Source organism: Epinephelus lanceolatus, chromosome 19 (assembly GCF_041903045.1).
Source record: "Epinephelus lanceolatus isolate andai-2023 chromosome 19, ASM4190304v1, whole genome shotgun sequence".
Taxonomy (NCBI): domain Eukaryota; kingdom Metazoa; phylum Chordata; class Actinopteri; order Perciformes; family Serranidae; genus Epinephelus; species Epinephelus lanceolatus.
The window spans coordinates 31,859,358-31,886,905 of NC_135752.1; the positions used below are offsets into that span (position 1 = coordinate 31,859,358).

Here is a 27,548-nt window from a genome sequence, read left to right on the forward strand (position 1 = left end):
TTTTACTGTTCATTTGCAGTCCAGTTTTAAGGGTATAGATGGTGAGAATAGAGAATAGAGAATAGAAACCATTTTACCCCAAAAGCAGGAGTAAATATGAGAGAAAACATGCTCCCCACCAGCCCCGAGGTTAAATATAAACACATTACCCCTTGTGTGTGTGTTTATGCATGTGTGTGTGTGTGAGTGCCCGTGGGCATGACCATGTACACAAAGTGATGACTTGTTGCAGGATGACACAGTGTGTGAGTGTTTGCAAAGGAATGTATAAAAATACCAGCTCACCGAGTTGGATGGCACACCAAGGTTAGTCTCGATGTAGGTCTCGGTTTTGGGTTCCACCGCCTGCTCGGCCTCCAGAATCTTCTCCACGGGCATGTCCTCGTTGGCGCAGCTGGTGGACTCCACCTCGTTCTCATTTCTGTCCTTGGCTCGCTGGCGCTCCTCCTGAACGGCTGCATGTAACAAAACTGGTTCCGGTCACTACTGCTGTTTTTTGTTTTGTTTTTTTACAATGTCAGCATGTGTTCAAGAGCACATCTATGTTCATAGAAAGACTCAAGATTACAAGCTAACATAATTTGGATTACTAGCAAGACTTTAGTTTAGAGTTTTATGTGAAAATGACTCATTACAGTACAAGTCAAGTGGTTATTTAACATGAAATTTAATGTTAAATAGATGTGTGGATATTTTTTTATCACATATGCCTTGCACTGATTGTCACCTTTATGCCAGTATCGGACCCAACAATGTCAAATAAGTCTCTTTGTGGACATTGCTAATGGTATTAAAAGTCTGGGAATAACAAAATATGTTGATGGGTCATCCTGCATTTGGGGGTGTATAATTTCTAGTCCAAAGAAAAGCTTTCTCAAATTGTTGTGTACCTCTCCCAATACCATAAATTCTGCCAATTACTGACCGGCATACAGTCGGTACAAGCTAGCTTGAAGTTGTGGCTTGTTGTTGTCTTTTTGGTTGTGCTAACCAACCATGGCTGATAACGCCATCCAAACCAACAATGGCAGAACAGCATCATTACAGAAGCACTGTTGCTGTGTTTGCACTATTAGTGTGGCTAGCACTAGACGTTGCCATTTCAATTCAGCCACCTCTATATTTGCAAGTAACGTCAGATTGGCTACAACATTTTTATTGGCTACCGTGACAAGTCCCTCCCTAGTTTGCTGTATTACAGGAAACATATAAATTTGCTCGCACGTAAAACTGCATCAGTCAATGGTTTTTATATTGACAACAAATCAAATAATAATTATAAACATTTTCATTTGTACACAGAGAATTATTACCTAGTTTTTGGGTTCTTTTAGCTTCTTTGAGCTAATTGTTTTGGTTTTACGACAATGTTAGCAACTAGCTGATAACAAAAAGTGGAAAATGTTGCGTCAAGAGTTGGTGGAGACCAAAGAAGAGCTAAAAGAAGAGTGAATATTGGACTCACATTGATCAGGATGTGAGTAATCTCTCAAGACAGATTCTGCAATTTACACTGTAGATCTGTCAGCAGCCCTGTGTGAAAGACGACTAGAGAGGGGGGGAGGGCGGGGCTTTGAGTTTGAACATGCTGCGCTTTAGCCAATCACAATAGAGGGGGCGTGGTCGAGACGTGCAGGTGTCCCCAGGAAATGTGTACCTACAGAAACAGCAAGCTCCATATCCATAGCGACCGCTCCACCCAAAACGCCGTCTCATCAATGTCAAAAAAAATATTTTTTCCAGTAGATGTCTTAGTTACAACATGATTGAGCTAACTGGAGTAGTTTCATGTCGTATCCGACAACGTGAGGCTTTTAACAGATGACGTCCTGATGTTAGCTTTGCTAACTGTCCCTGTCAGCTGCAGCCACTGCTGCTTTCTAGACATCGTGATTTCCCATAACTTAATAAATACCACACATAGCAACACAAAACTGCTTTGCTAGCTCAATCATGTTGTAACTAAGATATCCGCTGGAAAAAATATTTTATTCACGGACTGTTTGAGTTATTACCTTATTTTTATACAGTCTATGGTTATTACAGACACCGCTAACGGCTAACGTTAACAGCTAACGGTTAGCCCAGCTAATCTACGATAGCCATGTTAATTACAAAACACACAGAAATAGTAACGTTTGTTCAATCATTGTGTTTATAGACTTAACAAACATCAGATTAGTCTACATGGTGATATAGTGACGTGAAAAATGTGATATATAGCTAAACTCTGCTGGTTTTCTACCCGAAGTATTTGTAAACAATACGGTGATTCCCTGGGGGCACTGCCGGAAGTGAAGGGTGTGAGCGATCGCCGAGGCCCCTGCACTTCCGTTAGTCGAAAAACTCTGGGCTGTGCCTCCAGAGGTAAAGGAAGAAAAAAATTTTTTTTTTCTTTTTTTTTACCGATGGATTTCCATATTGGGATGTGAGTAGTATGTGTTTTTAATCTTGTTTTTAGTCATGTCTGCCACCTAGTGGCCAATTATTTATTAACGCAGCTTTATTTTTTTAAAACTTTTAATTCAAGTTCATTTAAATGGGTTCAATACCAATTCTTAGCCACTATAATGGACTGCAACATCCTGATTGTAACAAGTCATTTTGCCTATTACTGGTTAAAAGACAAAAATATGCTAATCTGCCGATGTGGTGAGGTCATTCCAACCGTTTCTATGATCAAGCATTCTTGTTCAGTCAGTCTGCTTTACTTGTTTGAGATACTGAACATTCTCATGCAAGGGAAACTGCACTGGGAACCACACTGGTGGATTATTTTTTTAATTATGCTGGATGAATATGAGACGAAATGACAGATTTTTTTTTGTCTTGCAACAAAGCTGTAGAAGCATAGGGAACAGCTTTCAACGCTGAATCATCCCTTTGATTAAATGCTTGAATTCTTGCAGATTTTGAGAAAACAAATCATCCATACTCTGCTTCACATCAGTAGAAAACTGAATACATAGTTGTCCCTTGTTTGTATCTACACACACAAACTTGTATATACAATATATGTGCGCATGCTTGGGTGAGCAATTGCTTGCATGTGTCGAGTCTGCGTGTTTGAGTGCCTGACACAGTCATTGTGTATCTGTATGCCACTGAATAGTGCATGACCTTGTATGTATTATGCCAGTAAACATATCCAAGAGAGTTCAATCATCAATAATTGCTTCGACAGTACGGAAGGAATATATTTACGACTTTAGACCTACATTATGCACAACGCAGTAGCGTGGAAATGTTCAAGGACTTCTCACAGCTTCCTTATCAAAGCGATGTGTTCTTAATGTAGTGCTCGATGACAAACAGCCAGCTGCTTTTATACACAAATCATTTATAGACACATAAATAATGTATGGTCTGTCACTCCGTCTCTGCGCCATGCGTGGTGGCCAGAACAGCTTAAATAAAAAAGCCTGAACACAAATCAATGAAGACTCTGTCTTGTAGATTTTTTTTTCCATGTCGTGTGTAAAAACTGGTCGAAGCAAAAACCGAGTTGGTTCTGTCATCTGATTGGCTTGGCAAGGAGACACAGGAAATGGTTTGTGTGCTGAGCAGACACCGAGGCTCACTGTGGCCGAGGCAAGAGAAACCACAACTCCACCCTCAAGTAAAGGATGGAAAAGATGCGTGTGTGTGTGTGTGTGTGTGTGTGTGTGTTTTGTCTTTTCAAAAGGTTATAATTTACTTAATTCAAGACACCACAGAAAAAAGTGCTGTGGCTTTTTATAAGTTTATCCTCCACACAAGGATTAATAAAAAGTTTTGGATATAAAGCGCTGAATGATAAAGCGCTTTTGGAAATTCAATGTCAGCATGTAAGCTTGCATATACACCTGGAGAGCTCTCCTGCCTCACACACACACACCCATATCACACACACTGGGTTTGCAGGATGATCTGTCTTCTTATGTTTCCTCTACTCTGGTTTCTATTCCAAGTCCTGAATCAGAGAGGCCGTGGTCTTGCAGGGGGGGTAAAGGGAAGCAAGGGTTGTTAAAGGAGGACTGGGAAAGGGGCCCCATTTTAGAGGAACTGCTGTCTGGCGGTGGAGGTCAGCCCAAGGGTAGAATACTTGTGTTGGAGTCAGGGAGAGGTGAGGAGGGCTGAAATCATGTTAGCTTTATTTCCCCCCCCCCACCACCACCACCACCACCGTCCCTCCTCCTCTCCTCTCCTGACTGGGAGAGCATAAATTCATTTAATCCTGTTTTTCTGTGGATTCGCTTAGCCTTTTGGGCTACTGCTGCCTTGTTCTCTAACCACAGCCCTCGGGGTGCAGGGGGAGGCTTAGGCAGCACTGAGAGTGAGGCGAAAAGGCAGTAAATGATAATATCCTTGAAAGGAGTAAAGAGCCTAACAATGATATAAATAAAAGCAAGAAGTAGGGGAGGGGAGGCCAAGTAAAGGTCAAGACAAATTGGCCTTGGATAGAATAGCCTCCTTGATTCAAAAAAAAAAAAAAAAGCATTCTTCTTCACCTTTAAACAGTGACATCCAATACACACATACACACACACACACACACACACACACCTAGTTTACACCTGCTATGCTCCTCAGCTTCCCTGGCTACGCTGTACATCTCAGTATAATCTACACACTCTATATCTGTATTCTGTAACTATGGTGACCATAACGATGAGAGGCAGTGATTGATTTGGTCAATGTGTGAAAGAGTGCTTAACAGCAATGGTGAGAGCACTAATATTTCCAACACCCTCATGAAGTGTTAAAATTCACACCTCACTGCCAGTGATTTTTATCCCCCCCCCCCACTCCCCGCAGCACAGCCCGACTCTTCCTGGTCTCTTTGGCTCTACAATCTTTCCTCAAAGGTGCTTTACTGTACTGCCCCACAATCACAGGAGGTATTTGCCAACTCTGTGTTTACACATCAGGGTCACCCTCAAAGAGCGGGGAGCGAGATGAATGGAGCGCAGAGCAATTACAAGCTTTTGCAACAATGCCGGTACTTAAGAGCCAGTCCTGTTTATTGAGTGAATATGAAGAGGATGCAATGAATCACGCTATCCATTAACAAGCAACGTCTGTGTGAAAAGGCTTCAGTCTTCATATATGTATGTACATCGTGCCCTGTTTCCATGACGATACATGGTTAAGGCTGTGATGAGCAAAAAGTGTTCTTTTTCCTTTTACATGCGTCTTTTAGTATTTGCACTCACAGCTGTTCCACTGCATTAGTAGTTTTCACGTGCTGAAGAGCTGTAGTCAATTTGCGGTTCATTCTCTGTGATTCTAACCTGACGCTGTTCAAATGTACTTCAGTACATGTGTTATTACGCCACGACATTCAGCGCTGATTCACACCATCTTCAGTTTAGTGTGTAGCTGCTCTGAACGGTTATGTTCCAATGAGCACAAAACTAGGCCTACGTGTCACATTTTATGAGACTAATAGCTCAGCAGCCACGCACACGTGACAGTTATATCACAATAATTTTTTGTGGCTTTCATGGTAAGTAAGTTTATGTAAGTTTTAAACCAGGAAGTATTCACATCTGAACCAACAACAGTGTAAATTCAGTGACAGTGGTAACTCAGTTAAGTCAAGTCAGTTTAAAAGATTCTGTGTTAAAGGGGCATTTTATTTTTTTTGTTTTGCTTTCTCTTATGCTATTTATCACTATAGACTGTTTTGGTGCAAGTTGTTGAGTGTTGGAGATATCGGTCATAGAGATGTCTGCCTTCGCTCCAATATAATGGCACCAAATGGCACTCAGTTTGTGGTGCTCAAAGTGCCAGGGGGGGGAAAATTAATTTGAGAATCTCAGCAGCAATGTCTCTTTCCAGAAATCATGTCCCAGTTACTCAAGATAATCCACAGACCTTGTTGTGAACAGTTTCTTGTGGGAGCTATTTTCTGTCTACCAAACTACTACCACTAACCATATCACTGTGCAGAAGGAATGGTGCATCTACTCATGGACAAGAGGCTTGTGCTTGTGACAGTGAGAGATATAGACCTTAATGGCGTCCTCCTCCACTGAGGTGTAACAGAAGTTAGCTGAATAGTGCTGGGCAAGGGCATGAACGCGACTGCATCATGGCTGCCATGCGTGATCTGCGTTTATTTGATGCGTTGGCCACACATCTCAACGTGAGGTACCGTGAGGCGTGTGCGAGATGCAATAATGACATGACTGCTAGAGGCGCTTGTGCGAATAAACACAGTGACCATGAGATCAGCCCAGACGGCGTCGCTGTCGGAGCAATGGCGGAAACTTTTGAAGAGAGGCTGACAGACCTGGTGTGGAACTACCCGCATCTCTCTGATGTTTCCACCCCGTCACAATCAAGGGCATCCATGTTTGTTTACCGGCATGCACTACCCAATTTCCGGGTTATATTTTTGCTGTCTGCCCCAAGTGGAGACCGCCACGTTTTGGCTGCGTAGTGCTGCAGCAAGTATATACACAGACACGGTGCATTGTGTACGCGTACTTTCGTTCAAGTGGCAAGTCTATTACGGCCCTAAGCCAGCAGTGGATACATGCTACCTTCTGCATGGTGATACAGTTGGTGGATGTAGTTTGTTATAAAGAAACCCGTGTCTACACGAAACTGCTCATACCTAGGTCTGTGGATTATCTGAGTAACTAGGTCATGATTTTAAGAAAGAGACACTGCTGTTAGGTTTTTCAAATGTATTTTCTGGGCACTTCGAGCACCACAAGCCGAGTGCCATCCAATTCCATTATATTGGAGAGAAGGCAGACATCTCTACGGCCGATATCTCCTACACTCTGCAACTCACACCAGACCCATCTACACCGATAAATGGCACTACAGTTAAGAGGAGAAATGTGCATTTTTTGATTTGGGGGTGAACTGTCCCTTTAAAGATGAATTTGCAAAATTTATTTAAAAATTTATTACAGCAAGGGCAACCTCACTAAACTGCAGAAATTTTAGGTCACTCCATCATAAAGTCTTCATCAGCTGGCCTCCACTAGTGTTCCCTTGCCAACTACTGCAGGAACATCACATCTAAAAGCATTTTATTTTGTTGATCCACCTCTTTTTCCTCTACTCACTCTACCTGTGAGCAGCAAATGAAAGTTAAACAGCAGTGTGTGAGCTTGTGGAAGCTATATTTAGTCGGACTTGTAGCTGAGGCGGACTTCAGAATGACATTCATGGTATTCAAACCTTAACCATTTAAATGTCACAGTGGATGATTCTATAATCCCCGGTCTCCACTGAGGGAGGACAGGGTTTGTGCATATGAGGAGGAGTAATTTAAGTTTGCAGGAATGTTTGATTGTTGCACCTTGAATAAATCCTTTAATGGCGAGACTAAGCCCTTCCTGTCCACATCAGGATGATATGTTGTCTGACTCTTACAACTATAAATGGCGTGTTGGTGTAGATTCCTGAACATGTGATGTTTGTTGTCAGTAGTATCGTCTGTACAAAAATTATTGTGTTCTTTGTTAATTTTAAGGCTGTGGTTGCCAGAGTAGATGCTCCGACACATGCAGGGTTTACATAAAGTCTTTGTATGTTTATGGTTTCAGTTATAGTTTCTTTAACCACATTAACATGGATAGTACAGATATGATTTTAAAGTGAAAGCCTGATGAATGGTCTGTCCTCCACAACAACATGTTCTGTATATGTGGCTTCACCATGGGACTGATTAAATCCCTGTATCCACTTAAAGCAGGCAGGAGCAGTATGTGCACTCCATCAGTAGCCTCTAATTTGAGGAATGCGGTACAGGCTTTCACCGTGCCGTGCAATTACAAGGCATTATCCAATTTGAGTACTTTGATTACATTCTGCACATTGGGTATCTTAAACACAAAAAATATTTGTGTTTGTGAAAACAGGGTGGTTCACAATAACTAGGTAGGCTGTCCCGACAACTTCCAAGTTTATATAAATAATCAGAAGCACAAGGGCACAAACGGTGACATGCAGAGCATGCAGATGGAGCAGAGGTTCACACAGCTACGTTGGTATGTTTTTATTTCTCCAGTCTACATCAGTGAACTCCCCGAGGACTGCCTGTTCTCACAAACCCTCACTCTGTTTCCACATCCAGTGGTACCGCGCTCCTGCGGCTGCAACAGCTGAATGCATTATTCCCCCCCACCAAAGTAGTGCTTGAAGCAGAACATTTTTAAATACAGTAGAGCCTATGGCTGCAATGCATAGCATGGTGTCACAGAGCAGAATTACAGCGGCAAGTGCTTCTGTAAAATTGGATCGAGGCAGGATGGGAAACAAGCTGCTTTACTGACGGGAAGGCGGCAAAATGGGACATCTTCTAACCTTGACGTCACTTCTCAGGAGCTCTATTTCACCCTTTGCAACTCTGCATATGTAACCATGTTCCCTAAAAGTCAAACTAAATTGAATTTTATTTTACTGTAAAGGCATGTGCACTATGCCGCTCTTTCATTTCCTAAAATAGTGCTCTTATCTGTGTCTCCATGTGTGTCTATGTGGATTAGTTGAGATGTGAGGGAATGGGTAAGTGGGACTTTATCCTCTACGGTATGTGCTGTACCTTCTCTCTTCATGCCCATGGCTAAACACTTCTGGTAGCGGCAGTACTGGCAGCGGTTCCTCTGGCGCTTATCAATGACACAGTCCTTGTTGTCGCGACAGGTGTAGGTCAGGTCTTTGCGCACCGTCCTTTTGAAAAAACCTTTGCAGCCCTCACAGCTGTATACCCCATAGTGTTTACCTGAGGAGAGACAGAGATGCAGAGATGGTTCGTCTGATGCGTACATATTAAATAAAATATAAATCATATTTTCATTTTTGTCTCAGTGACTACGTTTACATGCACACTAATATTCCATGTCGTATATATGCCTTGGGGTACCCAAGGAGAAGATGGAAAGCGCTGTTGGGGAGAGGGACGTCTGGGGTTCTTTGCTGGTTGCCCCTGCAACCCAGCCCCGGATAAGCAGACAAAAAATGGATGGATGGATACTCTGAATGTGTTTCCAAATTTGATATGGTCAAGTAAACAGCATATTCCATTTGGATAATCCGATTTAGGCCTTATTCCGAATTCAGCATTTTCCAATTAAAACCTGGGATATGCTGCAGATATTTGGGTGTTAGGAGCGTTCTTTGGACATGTATACTGCATGTTCAGACACACAGCATCTTGCCCGAGTTTACAAGAGTGGTGTACAGGTGCATGCCCAAAAGAAAAGCCCACATTTCTGCTCGGAGGAGAAACACACCTACTTTTAAACATTATGAAGGACCTAGATACCACCTAGATATCAACAGGCACATTAGTCGCCGTCAGTTTGCCCTTGTTATAAATAGTAACTTGTCTGCAACTTTAATAAGAAGGTTTTTCAAAAGACCTGAGAATGAAAACCTTTAGAGTCTGAAATAACATGCAGCCACATGAACAGCATATAGGAACCAGCTTCTGGGGTAGCAAAACAGTAATTATGTTCAGAGACCTATGAAAGTAGACTGTGTGTGGGTGGTTATGCTTAAGTAGCTGAGGAACAAATGAGGGGGCCTGCTGAAGGTAAGCTGCAGGGGACCTCATTGATTGGCATGACGGTACTGTTCTCACTTCGTGTCTCAGTACAGGAAGAATCGTCTCTTTCCCCTGTTCCTGACAGGTCTTATAGATGTGATATATGATGGGTGAAGTCCATTTGCATTCACCAGGGTTGCTCAAACAGTTTCTTTGTTAGACACTTGCTGGTCAGACCACCGGAGAAGATTAATAAAGCCTCAGAGCACATTTAAATGAAGCATGACTTGCTATTAAACGTTGTTTTGATTCCCCCCTTGGGTCCGTGCAGCACCGATGACGCAGGATGACACTGAAACTGTCCAGTGAATTAGATATCCTGCTTTATCCCGGGGCTGAAAATCTTTCCCATGAGTGATGGGCTGTGCCTGGTTTCCCTCCGACACAGAGCTTCTCTATTTCAGTTGAAGCTGTATTGAGGTTTGGTTTCATCAGACTGTACGGTCTTTTGCCTCATGACGTCAGTTTCTTTTATGTGCCTTTATGCTGCTGCCCTCATATGCATTTTCTCAGGAGTGGCTTCGTTCTGGCTTCTTCGCCATTTAGCCCAGATTTCTGAAGGATTCCACTGACTGTTGTCCTTCCAGGAAGATCTCCCGCTGCAAGAAGCTGCAGTGTGTAGTGCTGCCAGAGCGGTCCGTGGGGCTGTTCTCTGACCAGAGTTCATCTTTGGAGGTTTCTTAGTGTGGTCGGAGCACCAACTTTAGTAAGACGCTGGGTAGTCCCACTTTCTTTTCATTCGGCAATAATGGAGTCCTGTGTATTCCCAGCTGTGGAGACATTATTTTTATACCTTTCCCCACAATTCTTCCCTTAATTATACATAACACTCCCTGAAATTCCTGGTTAGGCTTTGACTCATGTGCACTTTTAAACAGTCATCTCCGTCCATTTGATCTTTATAATTTATAAGTAGTTTGACAATGTTTCATTCTGTACAGATGACTCAAAAAAAAAAAAAAAAAAAAAAACGTAAGCCATGACACCACAGACAGTAGAAAAAGGGAAAGCAGGCTAAATCATCCTGAAGGCACTGCACTTTTAACTCATGATTTTCTCACAAGTAGTCACATCATTTTATTTTAAATATTTAAATTCCATGATTTCTTATCATGCAATATCCTGTGCGAGTCTGGTGTCACTCACCTGAGGAGCGGTCACCACAGATGGCGCAGATGTGTTTGGTGAGCGACAGGACAGTGCCCGAGGGCTGGGCGGGCACCTTCATCACACCGTTGAGGCCCAGCGGGGGCTTGATGTCCTCTGTGCTGCTGACCGAGTTCATCGGAGAGTTCAGCTGGAACATCAACACACCCAAACACACATGCGGACAGGTTACAAGGCAGCCCTCCTGAACTCAAAACCAGCAACGTCACACACCCCATTACACAGGCCTGTGAATACTTTAGCTGGTGCGGCATAGCTAGCTAATGATCTATTGAATAAGGGCCAGGCCTGCTAAGGAAACAAAGAAGTTTTGATTACATATACAGTACAGGCCAAAAGTTTGGACACACCTTCTCATTCAATGCGTTTTCTTTATTTTCATGACTATTTACATTGTAGATTCTCACTGAAGGCATCAAAACTATGAATGAACACATGTGGAGTTATGTACTTAACAAAAAAAGGTGAAATAACTGAAAACATGTTTTATATTCTAGTTTCTTCAAAATAGCCACCCTTTGCTCTGATTACTGCTTTGCACACTCTTGGCATTCTCTCCATGAGCTTCAAGAGGTAGTCACCTGAAATGGTTTCCACTTCACAGGTGTGCCTTATCAGGGTTAATTAGTGGAATTTCTTGCTTTATCAATGGGGTTGGGACCATCGGTTGTGTTGTGCAGAAGTCAGGTTAATACACAGCCGACAGCCCTATTGGACAACTGTTAAAATTCATATTATGGCAAGAACCAATCAGCTAACTAAAGAAAAACGAGTGGCCATCATTACTTTAAGAAATGAAGGTCAGTCAGTCTGGAAAATTGCAAAAACTTTAAATGTGTCCCCAAGTGGAGTCGCAAAAACCATCAAGCGCTACAACGAAACTGGCACACATGAGGACCGACCCAGGAAAGGAAGACCAAGAGTCACCTCTGCTTCTGAGGATAAGTTCATCCGAGTCACCAGCCTCAGAAATCGCAAGTTAACAGCAGCTCAGATCAGAGACCAGATGAATGCCACACAGAGTTCTAGCAGCAGACCCATCTCTAGAACAACTGTTAAGAGGAGACTGCGCGAATCAGCCCTTCATGGTCAAATAGCTGCTAGGAAACCACTGCTAAGGAGAGGCAACAAGCAGAAGAGATTTGTTTGGGCCAAGAAACACAAGGAATGGACATTAGACCAGTGGAAATCTGTGCTTTGGTCTGATGAGTCCAAATTTGAGATCTTTGGTTCCAACCGCCGTGTCTTTGTGAGACGCAGAAAAGGTGAACGGATGGATTCCACATGCCTGGTTCCCACTGTGAAGCATGGAGGAGGAGGTGTGATGGTGTGGGGGTGTTTTGCTGGTGACACTGTTGGGGATTTATTCAAAATTGAAGGCACACTGAACCAGCATGGCTACCACAGCATCCTGCAGCGACATGCCATCCCATCCGGTTTGCCTTTAGTTGGACGATCATTTATTTTTCAACAGGACAATGACCCCAAACACACTCCAGGCTGTGTAAGGGCTATTTGACCAAGAAGGAGAGTGATGGAGTGCTGCGGCAGATGACCTGGCCTCCACAGTCACCGGACCTGAACCCAATCGAGATGGTTTGGGGTGAGCTGGACCGCAGAGTGAAGGCAAAGGAGCCAACAAGTGCTAAACACCTCTGGGAACTCCTTCAAGACTGTTGGAAAACCATTTCAGGTGACTACCTCTTGAAGCTCATGGAGAGAATGCCAAGAGTGTGCAAAGCAGTAATCAGAGCAAAGGGTGGCTATTTTGAAGAAACTAGAATATAAAACATGTTTTCAGTTATTTCACCTTTTTTTGTTAAGTACATAACTCCACATGTGTTCATTCATAGTTTTGATGCCTTCAGTGAGAATCTACAATGTAAATAGTCATGAAAATAAAGAAAACGCATTGAATGAGAAGGTGTGTCCAAACTTTTGGCCTGTACTGTACAAACAGAGAAAATAAATCTGAGGGGAGTTATGTCAGGAAGATTGTCATGAGCAATTTGCTAACTACAGAAAGTGAGAAGGATATTATGACTTCTGATACTCAATACAGATGGTCAGCAGTCCCAGCAGCAGCTCTTTTGCCCTCTTTCATTGCTCCGTCTGTCTCTCTCCTCCCCCCGCTGTTCCCCCCCTCTGTTTCAGATCTAAATCTGGCGCAGCAGGATCCTGCACCACTCCACCCCAGGAACTCTTTTATTCATGCTCTCAACAAGCCCCGCTGGCTCCCGAATGTTCAGCGCTAGCATAACTCCACTGCAAAATTTAAAAGTACAGCCGAATAAAGAGACAGCATTTGTTTTAGCAGCAGTGCAACTGCAGCCTTAAGTCTAACTTCAACTGCTGCCTCCCTCCCTCTCTGAAAAAGAAAAAAAAAATCATCTCACAGTGACCTCTCTTCGCCTCGTGCTAAAAGTGGAGAGCAAGGGGAGGCTAATTATTATAACTAGCACCACGCTGTTTCAAGAGGAGATAAATGTTGGGGGGCAGGATATAAATTATCCTAAAACACTAAATGTACTAGATGGAACAGGAGCTGCGCAGCTAACCATTAGCACCATCTCCTGAAAGAATCCGAAAAGTAAAAGCACCAGTCTGCTTGACTAGGCTAACACAAAAATGACATTACACTGGGGGAAGAAAGGGGGAAATAAAAGGGAATATATTCAGATAAGTGGATCTCTGACAAACATGCCTGCAGCAGAGGAGTGAGAGACAGAGCAGAGCTGGCAGAGCAGCCACACAGGCTCATATAGCCAAACGTGTTTTCATTATGTTACCACATATGAGACGTGTGATCACACAAACGTGTCTTGGCTCTAAATTTAGCAAAGATACCCCGTCTCTGTCTGCAGGGATCGGTCAGGACAGAAGAACTGTTTCGTTTTTATGGTGATGAAACGAACACGATGGTCTAAGAGAGTTTGCTGTCCTCAGCTGTGTTTACAGAGATGTGACACAGAACATTAGCTACGAACTGGAAAAACACAGCGATGTATACATGTCTTTCACAAACATACAGTATATAAACCAAACAGACACAGTGTGCTTATGGATGTTGATGATGTGGCTCCAAAACTCAACACAGAGTAAATGTATTAAATATCTTTGAAGATTTATCACTGTTTACACAGGCCAACCCTTGGTGTATGCCACTTCTCTTTAACACACTGAACACTATAACAGCGAACACGTGCACAGGTGAGATGTACGAATCTCTGAGAATATTAACCTTTAACATCTATTGTGATGCCATAAAGATGAAGCAGCTGCATTTACACACACACACACAGAAAAGCATTTGTATGCATATACGCACAGGTTCACCATAACAGAAGTCTGCATGCACATAGACACAGATACACTAAATGAATTCACATATAGGCTCGTGCACACGGAGCTGCTGTGGCTCCTGGCATCTCATTTCACCTTACACTCTGATGTCTGATTCTTCTTAAATAGCTTCAAAGTTAGAAAAATGTCAGCAAAGCCATATACGTTCTTGCTTGAAGCTACAATATACAGTGCTTACACTGAGTGAAATATTCCAAACCATGGTGCTTTTCCGTCACATCAAATAGAAAATTCTAGATGTCTTCTGCATCATTTTATACACTTTCCACATAATTCAGCATGGCATATGTGGTGTCATGGTAACTTGACTTGAGAAACTGACTAGAATTTCCAATATAAAGCCTCTGTGGGTTTGGATGTTTGGCTGCATTTGAATGATGGATCCACTGGTGGGTTTCAGTGGGTTGAAAAGGTTAAAGCCCTCTGCCACATGAAAATGTTCAATTCACACCCTGACACACACCCCTGGCATGCTCTTCACACTCTGTTTACACAAATACACACTGAACTGAATGCAACACACACACACACACACACACACACACACACACACAGAGCTTACAGGAGATCAATTATGCTTTTCCTTACTTTCTGTGATGTGTATAATGTTGCAGTGTTGGATGTTTGTATCAAACATGGCCAAAGTTTTAAATAATGAGATAAACATGTAGAAATAATCCCTGTGAGCAAAAACCTCAGGTTTCAGATGGTTCTGAATAATCTGTTTTCAATGTTTTTTGTACTTTGGCTACAAGCCAGTTCAGCTCATGACGAATTTCTTTATATGGTCCAGGCATGCTAATGCAAATGTTTACATTATGTACACTGCTATTCGTAGCTACTTGCTAATGTCAGGAAAACATGTAATCTTGGCTGGAGATGTTGTTTGTTTCTCCCTGATTTCAGTACATGTTACTGCTGGAACATGTCTGGTTGTGAGGACTAGTTCAGAAGCTTTAATTGGTGATTTGTCCTGGTAGAAAGTGCTGCTATTCTCAGCTACAGTCATGATGGCTGTAAGTACACTGCTACATGTAGCTGCATGCTAATCTAAAAAAACATGCAGTCTTGTTTGCAGATGTTGTTTATTCCCCCTGATTCCAGTACATGTTTCTACTGGAACATGTACAGTTGTGAAGATTTTGGTTAAGAAGCTTCTATTGGCGATTCTTCAAGGTAGAAAGTGCCATTAAACTCTGTTATAGTCATTCCTCGGCTGCATGTACACTGCTACATGTAGCTACATGCTAACCTCAGGAAAACATAGTCTTGGTTCAAAATGTTGTTTATTTCTCACTGATTTCAGTACATAATACATATTCCTGCTGGAACAAGTTACAGCCATACACCAGCTGCAAGTACGCTGCTACATGTAGCTGCATGCTTATCCAAGAAAGCAAGTCAGCTTGGTTGCAGATGTTGTTATTTCTCTCTGATTTCAGAACATATTCCTGCTGGAACATGTCCGGTTGTGAAGATTATGGTTTAGAAGCTTCTATTGGTGATTCTTCAAGGTAGAAAGTGCCATTAAACTCTGTTATAGTCATTCTCTGGCTGCATGTGCACTGCTACATGTAGCTACATGCTATCATCAGGAAAACAAAGTCTTGGTTGGAAATGTTGTTTATTTCTCACTGATTTCAGTACATATTCTTGCTGGTACATGTATAGTTGTGAAGACTGGTTTCAAAGCTGTAATTGGTGATCAGTGCTGGTAGAAAGTACGGCTATACTCTGTTACAGTCATATGATGACTGCAAGTACGCTGCTACATGTAGCTACATGCTAATCAAAGAAAGCATGTAATCTTGGTTGCAGATGTTGTTATTTCTCCCTGATTTCAGAACTTATTCCTGCTGGAACATGTCCAGTTGTGAAGACTTTGGTTTAGAAGCTCCTATATGTGATTCTTCAAGGTAGAAAGTGCCATTAAACTCAGTTACAGTCGTTCCTTGGCTGCATATGCATTGCTACATGTAGCTACATGCTAACGTCACGGAAACATGTAATCTCAGTTGCAGATGTTTTTAATTTCTCCCCGTTTTCAGATCATACTCCTGCTGGAACATGTCCAGTTGTAAAGACTTTGGTTTAGAAGCTTTCATTTGTTAATTTCCCCGGTATGAAGTGCCACTTTTCTCCATTACAGTCATTACGCTGCTGCGTTCACGGTGAAGAGGCGCCGAGCTGCAGAGCGGCTTTAAAGAGACAGGCGCTCAAATGTAGCATCTCAGACAGAGGATGGCTATAAGTGTTCTGGTTCAGACAGCATGAGGAAAATAAAGTGTTTTTTGAACATTAAAGCATAGAAACATGTTCTAGTAGAAACCCAAAATACATGTCTGAACCTGAAGATGAGCAGCATAGGTCCTCTTTAAGCTTCAAGGAAAAAATAACAACATTATTTTAGGTTGTTATGCTGCAGAGGTTACCATGTGGTGTTTTATACATTATTTAACTTTAATACCAAGAGAAAAAAAAGGTAATCATTTGCAGACTGTCACCCACATGGCCACTTATTTATACTGAGATGATACTAAATGTGTCCTAAATAAATTGCAGTATTTATATTATGAACTGCAGACACACTGGTGCAGACGAAACTGTTGTTAATGAAACTATATGTTGGCAAATGTCTTCCATAAGATGATTTTTGAGAGCGTCTCCAAGACACGAAGGCAACAAAACAGCTGCATCATTTGTTTAGAGCCAGCTTTGGCGGCATGTGCGCACACACACACACACACACACACACACACATCTCTGAACCCACATACACACTCACACACACACAAACACACACATAACATGAGGTCTTACCTCAGTTAAACGCCTGAGTCTAGTCTTTTCCCCTGCAGTGCAGCGCTAACAGAGCTGTCTCCTTTGCTGATATCGTCTCTATCAAACCCTCTGTCTGCCTGACAGAAAAGACTCTTCCACTCACAATCTATTTTCAGGGAACCTGCAACTCAATCTCAGAAACATTGCTCCCAACAGTGGGGTGGGCAGGCTGGGGGGGGCCTTTCTTTCTCTTCTGCCCATGGCAATGGAGGCAAGGCGGGGGGATTAAAGCAGCTCAGAACTGGTTCTGGAAATAGAATACATGCGCCCTCCCCGACAACATATACATGTGACCCTTCACAGGGAGGTATGCCAGCTGTGTGTACAGCCGTATCGTCTTGGGAAACCCCTTGACAATCAATCCTCTCTTTCTCTTTTTTTTTTTTTTTTTTGAGGAGTAGAAGGCTTAGCTTCAAACTTTTACAGGCTGCGGGTCAGAAACAAATGAGGGGCATTTAACATCAAGGACTGGAAATGTAGGACATAAGATTCCCTGCAGTACAATGTACAACACGAGCGCTTGAAATGCTCCAGCTGAATAACACTATTTCATGTGCTGCAGGTATTATGTAACATGTTGTGGAGGACATTCGATTGGTACATCCAGTACAGTGGGGGTCTCTGTCTGCTTGTGGGTGTCAGATTCTGCACAGAATTGATATATGTGATTATATGTCCTGTGCCACCCGCTGGTTTCAGCGTAATGCTATGATGTTCAAACATGTAAAAGGGTATGAATTAAGGGGCGTTAGCTGTAAGGAGCTGAAGGTGTAGCTGAAAATTTGGTGAGTGACTGCACTGATTACTGAATGCATGGATCTAATGTTAAGAGTGAGTTATGTATATGTATATATTTAAATATTCCTATAAATAATGTATGAAAGAAGCGCTGTTTTTCTCAGGTTTCAAAGCAACACACAGTACAATAATATATAATATTATATTGTAAATCCTATGAAAAATGTGGATCTAAGCCTCCAAACGAGGCACTGCATCAATTGCGCAAATTTCAACTTTGCACCTAGAGAGATTAAAGAATGGTGTTTTGGTTTCATAATAACTCAGTACAATAAACTACATTTTCTGGAAGCTTGGGCTGCAACTAATGATTATTGTCCATACAATAAATAAACAATTTAAAATAAAATAAATAAAAAAATAAAAATAAAATAAAATTAAATTAAATTAAAACATAAGAGAAAAATGATTCAATTATCCAAAAAATGTAATGCTCTGTACAACCTCCAGTTTGGGCAATGAAGCTCACCCTAATGTGTTCACCAGTGTGTGATCATCACAGCCAGAGAATGCTAAAACAATAACAATAATGGGTGTGGTGGAGTGGAGCGTATGTAAAGAGCATTTAAGAAGACACACAGAAGAGGCAAAAGTCGTCAGACATGCAGTACAAAAAAAAAAAAATTAAATCATTATTGTTTGTTAGCCAAGTTGTTTATTTGTGTTTATTTTCAATAGCTATTGTTCTTGATAGTAATAAATATAATAAATGGGGTAGGAAAGATTTCCGCACACTTACATCTATGCAGTCTTTCATTTTGAAAATACAATAATTATAGAAGATATTAATACTTTTTTTGGGGAGGAGGGGGGCGCCAGGGAAAGCTTGCCAAATATGCTACATCTGGCCCTGCAGATGAATCTACCAAGTATATTTCAATTAATCTCTTAATTCAGAAAGACTCAAAAGATGCCCATCATATGCTCTGAGGCACAGTTTAAAACCCAAACCTATTTAATTAGCATTAACATAGAGGAGCGGAAAGCTGAAAATGTTTTGATTTGAAGCTGAAACCAGCAAATAACAAACCAAAATACAAGGAAAATGAGAAATAATCGCACCCAAAACTTACACAATCAATGCTGTGAGTCAGCTTGGCTTAGGTGTCTTACTCAATCCTAATTCTTGTTATTAGAAAGAACAATCCCGGCAGCAGAGCAAGTCCTTTAAACTATTAGTATGCTATGACAACACACATGGTGGTGAAACAGAAAGAAAGGAGTCGTCCCTCGAGTGAACAGAGGAGAAAAGGAAAGAAGAGCGGAGACGGTGGAGGCCTGTGCTTAAGACGGGCTTAGCTTGATTCAGAGAGTCAGAGCACAGACTTTGCTCATAAAGACACTTCAAAAGGAGACATCAAATCCTAGCGCACCACTCCTCAATGCACAACCCTCATGTGGAGCTTCAGTTGCTTTCCAGTTCAAGGGCACCTTTTTTTAACACGGAGAAAGTTATCTTCACAGTATTCTTTCAAAACACCCTTACAGAATTCCTTCATAAAGCTTTTCCACTCTGCAGTGGCACAACACTGCCAGGAACAGGATGTTCTACTTTACAGTTATAGGCTACATCTCATTCCCCAATATCACTTCCTAAACCACGACTCGTTTCTGTAACTTTAACTCACTTTTGCTCCAAGGCGGGAAAGAATGTCCAAAGAGCACGGAGGTGTGAGTGGACAGGATACAAATCTCGTGTTGACACCTAACCAGCTGCCTCCTGAGAGGTGAGGACAGGGATCAGGTCATGATGTAAACTCATGATAACCCCGTGTCACCTTTCACCTCTGACACCTTGTGACAGTCACTTCCTTCTAAAAGCAAAGTTATCTAAGCCGCCCAGCGCAAGTATGGCAGGAATGGGTAACAACTTTCTTCTCATCCCCACAGTGTGAGTGTGTGAGTCTTATCTGGACACGTATCGGCAGAGATGGGGATCGAGTTTCCGCACAGTGGTGAGTTTAATGGGTTGGCTCTTCTGCAGCCCCTGGGGTATATTCACAGTAAGACACCCTTTGGAATCAATTACAGCGCTGTTACGAGCTTGAAAGACACCTGTTTTCGCAAACAAGGACTAATCAACGGACACGTGGATGCCAGCACACACAATACACAGAATGGTTCAGGGTGCAGGTCAGTTATTTGCGGGTGAACTTAGGGGTCATCTGCAAATGTGAAGTCACACTCTGGATATGGAAACAGGAAGGAAAGACAAATTTCATGTGCCAACATGTGACTTAAAAGTGCCCTACAGAGTTTTCTTGTAACCGAACAAAAGTTGTGTTGGGTATACCTCCTTGAGGACATTAATAAACATCAATAAACACAACCTGGCAACCCAAATTTATGCATTTTAATGGCTTGTTAATGATCTCTAAGTGAATACAATTACTTATTAACCATTAATAAAGTCTTCAGTGCCAACACGAGGTCTGCCTTATTGTAAAACAGCTCCATGATTATTGTCACTCAGCTCTAATAAAACACTTTCTCTTCTCCCGCTGGATGCCATTCAGCAGAAGCAGACATTATTCTCGACAGCTCGGAGGTTTCCAACACTCACCCCATGCTGTGCCACAACAGATAAAATGAATCATTGCAAGCACTGCTGGCGCTTATGAGGGCAGGCGTGTGTTTTGACAGAAACTTTTGTTGCAGTGAAAAAAAGGATATTAAGACTATCAGTGGCATGAAAGGCAGCGAGCCTTACAGCAGCGGAGTGGGAATACGCAGAGTGACTTTCAGCTGCTGTCTCACCTTAGCTTGGCTGTATGCGCGCGTGCGTTTGTCTAAGTGTTTCTGGCGTCTGTGGGAGTGTGTGCACATAGGGGTTGGGTGTGCAGCATGCGTACTGTATGTGTATTTTTACTTTTTGTGTCAGGTGTGTGTGTGTTTGCATGCATGTGTGTGTTTACACTGTGTCCTTCTGGCTTTGTGTGTGGGTGGATGAGCATAAGGGCTGTTTTTAAAGGAAACAGTGCTGCTCCTGTGGGCACTGCACTGCCTACCACTGACACAGCAGCTCCTATAACCCTGGAGTCACTCTCCTCTCCTCCACACTGGTCTTCTTCAACATTTCTGTCTTATTTATCTCCTCCTCGCTTTATAAATTCTTTATAGTGTTTGAGTTGTGACAACCTTCTCTCTCTTGTTCCTTTGCTCTTTTCAGAAATAAATCACACTTTTCGGGGTACTTTCGCACCTAAACTGTTTGGACTGGTTTAAACAAACTCAGATGCATTTGGGATGGTGTGAAAATTGTCAATCAAACTCAGATGTTGACTAACTAAAAGAACAAAAAAAGATGGTTTGATCAGATTTCAAGTGGTATGAGAGCAAAACAGACCAATGGCAGGATTTAATGATAGCAGATATGTCATTTCAGCAGAGTTTAATAGTAATCTTATTTCATTAAGGTTGCTCCTGTCTAAAATTTTCCTAGTTGACCAATAGTCATCATTTAGGGCCATTAGTTGACTAGTTGCCTGCAGGTTTACGATACGACAACACAATGGTTTGAGTTGAAGGTGTGAGAAAGAATAGTATCAATAACATTGTTAACACTGTGCTACATTACAGAGAAATACAAAACCGTACTAATGAACCTTCATTAATATAGGCCTATATTTTATCTACAAGTGCACATCACACACTGAGCGAGCCGCCTGTTAATGACGCTGTGGGCTAATGGGCATGTAGCTACTTCCATGTTTCAGATGATACGTCATGTTTGTAGTCGACCAGTGAAGATGAGTTTACATATCACCTTGGGTTCGTCCTTCACCTTCTCAAAATGATCCCACACTTTGGATTTCCTGCACGACATGTTATTAACTAGCCTGTGGAATAACCGCAGCTACCAGCCCTGGAAATTAGAGCTGATCTTCTTCCAGGAGCTGTTTATAAGTGTGTAGGCCTGTCGTCCGTGGGACAGATGTAAAGCTCTGGGTAGCCCTGCACTAACATGGTCAACGTTTCCGCATTTATCAGACTGAATATTTACAGAAGAAGGGAAAGATATCTGTCGGCTGTGATTGGTTTGTAAACTGACTCCTGTCTGACTGCTGAGTGTGGACACTTCCTGTGTCTGTCCTTTTAAATTAAATCCCCACATGGTCCAGTCATATAGGTTTTGATTTATTTTGACAAGGCACAGCTCCTAATAAAGTTTCATGTTTTTTTTTTACCTGCAACCAATGAAATCTTGCAGACTAATGACCTTTCTGGTTGACTAATGCTTGGTCGACTATTAGGGGGCAGCCCTAGAGTCACCTCTCTTCTATACAACTTCATATTTACAGCTTTTGGTTTGTTTATAAGAGCCAGCGTGAACACAAACTGGATCAAAACTAAAAGGCAACAATCTATCATTTTTTCCCCTTCAGCCTGACCAAATCAACCAAATATCACAGCCATGTGATGATGAAGTGTTACATTAATCCAATAAACCATTTGACAGAAACTTTCCTTTTAGCCCTGTTTTTGTCAGCCACATAATACATTTTGCCACTTTAATCAGCAAAGAAGCCACAGTATTAGCTGATTGATTTTACAGATATGCGTATCAATTTCTAACCGCCATGCAGCCTCCAAATAAGAAGTGCAAATAATGCCCACCAACCCAATCAAACTCAATGACTGGGTGAAAAGTTTGATAAAGTACTTTCAAAAATGTAATTTGTGTGCAGTTAAAATGGTTATGAAAACTCCCAGATTTTATTTGACTGTGTAGAACACTGCCATGTGGGATGGTCAGGTTCATAAGTTTAAAACACAGATTTAAAAAAATGTCCAATAAGTCTGTATATGAATGTGATCATGGTCATGTGTGTCATCTGTCGGTTATTCAGTGATTAATCGACGTGCTTCCATTGTCCATTAGTAAGTTCTCCAGCAATTAACCCGACCATCAGTTTCCTTTGTCAAAAAAGCGATTAGTATTTCCATTTTCCAACTGTACTGTAAATCAACCTGTGAGTATATTCCACTAGCGTTCCCACTGTCCACTGGTATGTCCTCCAGCAAGTCATTGAAAAGATTGTTGATTGTCTTCCATATCACTCAGTGATGGATCAAGAAGCATTCTCAGTGCCAAAATGAGAGCCATCACTTGATTCATCCTCTGGTGTGTCCATTATCATCAAGCCATTTATCACACTAGTGTCCTCTAGTATGCGACGTGGAACTTAACTGAGTGGTATTTCTTTTGCCAAACAGCACACAATCCAGCAGTCATTTAAATTTAGATTGATTACATCCTGCAGGTCATTCACTGGTTTTTCCATTGTCCACCATCCAGCAGATAATGGACTGATAAATCCACTAGCAAGAGCACCCTGTTCTTTAAAGACTGTTTTTACTTGTTCACTAGCACGTTACAGAGGTACTGACTCTCTGCTATTTTCCACAACAACTAACCTGGTAGTCTAGTGACTAATGTTCCAATCAGCGTTATTCAGTGAGTAACTGATTCGCTCTTCACACAAGAAGTGGGGGCTGATTAACACCAAGTCTGGCAGAATGTGGTTTGATCACTACCTTTAACTTGATGTTACTAATCTGTTTTCATGTTACGTGGATGGAAAAGGTGAGCAGTGTCAATTTTGTTGACGAAAATGTTTTGTCATCTACCTTTTTTCCATGACTAAAACGGCAAGATGACGAGCTAACTAAGACAAAATCTATGTTTCATTTTTGTTGACGAGACGAGACGTGATGAAAATGTTACTGGTGGACTATCGGACATTGAAAGCCAAGAACAGCCATGCTTCTAATTATCTTCAAAATTCCACATGAGCACCAGGAGGTTTCTCTAGAGAGCAAAAATACTCACACCAGAGCAGCGTCAGCCCTCGGTGTTGTACATGATATTTAGGATTATCACAATTGCGAAATTCACTACTACCATTGTTCCGAATGCTTTGAAGCTTTGATTGTTGCCAGCATTAATTATTTTAAGTTATTCTAAGACAAAGACATTTAAACTGATAGTTTGTGACTCTGACTCGCTCTTACCTAACATCTATCATCAGCAGTATATCACTACTGAAAATGGGACAGTTTGACGACATGACCCCCAAGCATTGAGTACCAGATATGCCGAAGGAAACTGGTGTGTCGCCAATCTACAACGAACTTGGCAAATGACCTTAAAACTGTAATTAACAGCTCAGCCATCTTGCAATGTATTGTTCTTTCTAGCTATTATGGCTAATGTTACTGTGCCCTGCATGCTTACAAGATGGCTAACTGTCATTAAAAAGCTTCAAAGCTTCAATTAATCGTAAATATTTTTCAATGAAGCTTCGATACCCTAAAACTAGTATTCGGGAGAGCCCTAAAATCCACCACTATCAACCTATTGTGAGTGTTTTTTTCATCACAATCTGCGATACAATCATATATGGTCCCACCGCTAGTTGACAAAACTATGTCCGTAACAACTTTCCATGCACAGCTTTTGCAGGTGTATAAAAAGTAGAATTAGTCATATAATTAGTGTCATTACACTTCACAGACATGCCTCAACACACGTCTGTCCACAGCCAGTGTCTAGTTGCTGTAAGATCACACCACCAGATGCAATTAAAGCCCTATAGGGATTATTTGAAGATTTAAAATAAATGTGTGCCCCAGAGGCATTTAAACTGCAACATTATATAGCCGGCATTAGGGGGCTGCTCTCTGAAACTTAAACCTAATGTTACAGTTTCAATCCCTTATAGCTGCCACCTCCTGAATGGCTCGTCTCCTGTGTGGCCCCCACACAAGTCAGAACACACAGATTGCAAATGATGTTCTATGATCTGTTAGACTAAATAACAAGTCGCAAAAGAAATTCCATTGGAAAGTACCTGTTACATTTCTGCTGAACAAATTCCAAAAGTTACCACACAGTTGTGATGAGTTTTACTGTTTCATGAAAATATAGTTATGTTCTTATTCCCTTCCTGCATTTCCTGTGCCTTTATGATCATCAGCTTCTTTAACAAAACAACACCTCCCACATATGTTCCAGATATAAATAAAAGCATTTCAGGGAAGGAAAGGTAATCTGCCGCCAGAACGTCTTGAACACTAAATATGAAACAGATGCAGGACATTTGCATTAATAGCAACAACAGGAAATGAACATGGGAAATGGGAAACTTGTTACCTACGTTACATTCACATTTTGAAACACAGGCTCGTCTTTAAGACTTGAAAGATTTTCTCTACAAGAAACTAAAGAACTGTGTACTAAACGTCTAGTGAAACATAACTACATTAATTCTACACATTAGTTACATTTCCTTGAACTACCATTGCTGGGGTAAAAAAGCGGCCTCTAAAACTGCATGTAATTGCTACCTGGAGACAGCTTTGGCAAAAAAAATTCTTCTCCCCCATCCATTTGAGGGTTGATTGACGTTAGAGAGCCTTAACTGTTCTCCTGGGACCCTACACACAGCCCCTTTGTGCAGCCATTAGAGCCCTGCAACCATGATGTCATGCAGAGCGACTACAGCGAGGTCCATCAAAGTCCAGAGCAGCGGAATGGACCTTTATTACTCCCACACAGGAAGAGGGCTGAGGTCCACTACTCTCCCTCTCTCCCTTTCTTTCTTTCTCTTGAGTGTGTTGTGCTCCTGTCTCCTAGCGACCCTCGCCTAAATACAACGTACCCAAACCTGGCGCATGACATCACCACCGCCGCTCATTTATAACTTATTAAGCGCGTGTTCCATCTCCTGTAAAACATTTACACCTTTTTTGCATTACTGTTTCTTCTGTGTTCCATTCAAGAAACACTCAAGCTTTATATGGATTTCTAAGACGTATTGAGAGGCACTGGAGGCCTGTTGTTGGTTTAGGATTCTCAGGAAGGTTTCAGTGGGAGAGCGCAGAAGCCAGAGGGGCACAGACTGAGGGAGTCGGCAGCGGTCCGAAGATAAAGAGCCGCTTTTTTCCCACAAAAAACAACACTCTCTCCATTGTCATTGGAAGTGTAAAATGTGCTCCAACCCTGCGTATAATCTCTACCAGCTGCTTGGAGAATTGTGGTGTCTGTGATCCAAAGATGGTCTGTATCGACAGTGAGTTCAAGCCTACAGACACAACCACTGATGGGTCCGATCCTATTGGGCATTGCTGTGGCGTGGCTCCACCCCTTGACCAGATACCAGGGGAGATGTCTCGCCATATCTCCCATCAAACAGCTCCAGAAAAGAAGAGAGATGACAAACCTAATAATGGCAAAACCACCTAACGAAAGACAAAGTATCCATTTTGCGTTGGAGGCGACGTCTTTGTGTCAAAATCTGTTTGCTGACTGCATGTGTGGGCCACTACAGAACAATGCAGATGTTTCTTCTGATGATCATCAATATGCACAGTATATGGCCAGGATGCACAGAATAGACGCGACAATATAAGAAGTATGCAACCACAGCATGTCAGTGTGCCTGGATGTTTAGGACAGAGCTCAAGGGGAAGTATTGTTGTTTGAGATGTAAGAATTGGCTGATGATAAAGGACCGTCTCTCTCTTTACATGTGGTTTGGCTGTCGGAGGATGTAAGATTCCATTAAGAATGGGAGTTTTGTTCATCCCGTCCTCTGCTTTCATCATGTTGTCATTTACGTCTTTGAAGTAGGGGATAGTTAAGGCTCATTGTTTTCAGTTTGTACCAGTTTTCATTGGAAATCCCACAGGTTTTAATGAGAACCAGAGCAATTTAATGAGATTTCCACCTGGATTTTATATTGCCATGCATTGAAAAGTTGGGTTTCTGCTAAAAGAAGACACTGATGATTGCCGTTTACGGTAACTAAGGTCTTCCTGTGATGAGAGGCTTAGAAAGTGCCCCCCGGTTGTATGCCTCCATGCACCGGTCTAGTTTCTCTTACAGTTTACATCCACGGCTGTGAAAACATGGATGCTTCACACACATCTTTCCCACGGCAGCACAGACTGATACAATCAGCAGAGTTTCAAGGTGAGCACCCAAGATTAGTGTCACCATTTCAGTATCTGCCTGAATGTCTCCCCTTCTGTTCCTGTGTTATAACATTGAGTAATGGCCAGAATAGTGTTTTATCCAGAACATTATGTCGTCACAGTGAAGCTGACCTTTGACCTTTTGGATATAAAATGTCATCATTATATCTTATTAGACATCTGTGTGAAGTTTGTCAGAATTAGCATATGAATTCTTGACTTACAGCCAAAAACATGTTTTGTGAGGTCACACTGTACATGACCTTTGACATTCGACCACCAAATTCTGATCAGTTTATGTTTTAGTCCAAGTGGATGTTTGCGTCAAATCTAAGAAATACCCTGAGGGCGTTCATGAGAATGACACAGATGCAAGGTCACAGTGACCTTGACCTTTGACCACTAAAATATAATCAGTTTGATGGTTGAGTCCAAGTGGATGTTTCTGCCAAATCTGAATTTCCCTCAAGGCATTCATGAGATATCACATTCAAACAGAATGAGATGGATGCAAGGTCACATTGACCTTGACCTTTGACCTATGACCAACAAAATGTTATCAGTTCATTTCTAATTTCAAGTGTACTTTTGCAACAAATTTGGAAAAGTTCCCTCAAAGTGTTCTTGAGATACCATGTTCAAAAGAATGAAAGAATGAGACACACAAGGTCATCGTGACCTTGATCTTTGATCTACAGCCACCATAATCTAGTAGTTAATTCATCGTTGAATCCAAGGGGACACTTGTGCCAAATCTGAAGAGATTCCCTCAAGATGTTCTTGAAACACATTCACAAGAATGGGACAGACGAACAGATGGACAGAGGGGTGGACAGACAATCCCAAA

The 27,548-nt window shown here is 41.9% G+C and overlaps 1 protein-coding gene across 4 annotated transcripts in view; it reads right to left on the minus strand.

Annotated features, from left to right (window-relative positions):
• rxraa (retinoid X receptor, alpha a) overlaps positions 1 to 27,548 on the minus strand; it is a 198,712-nt gene that overhangs the window by 21,282 nt on the left and 149,882 nt on the right. For 2 of the 4 annotated variants that reach the window (XM_078162358.1, XM_033647604.2), the window contains exons 4-6: positions 10,700 to 10,850; positions 8,549 to 8,728; positions 286 to 470 (exon numbers count right to left, since the gene is read on the minus strand). In XM_078162358.1, coding sequence (XP_078018484.1) covers positions 286 to 470; positions 8,549 to 8,728; positions 10,700 to 10,850 — 516 coding nt within the window. The remainder of the gene's footprint in view (positions 1 to 285; positions 471 to 8,548; positions 8,729 to 10,699; positions 10,851 to 27,548) is intronic. The other 2 variants (XM_078162359.1, XM_033647606.2) reach the window with 1 other exon arrangement.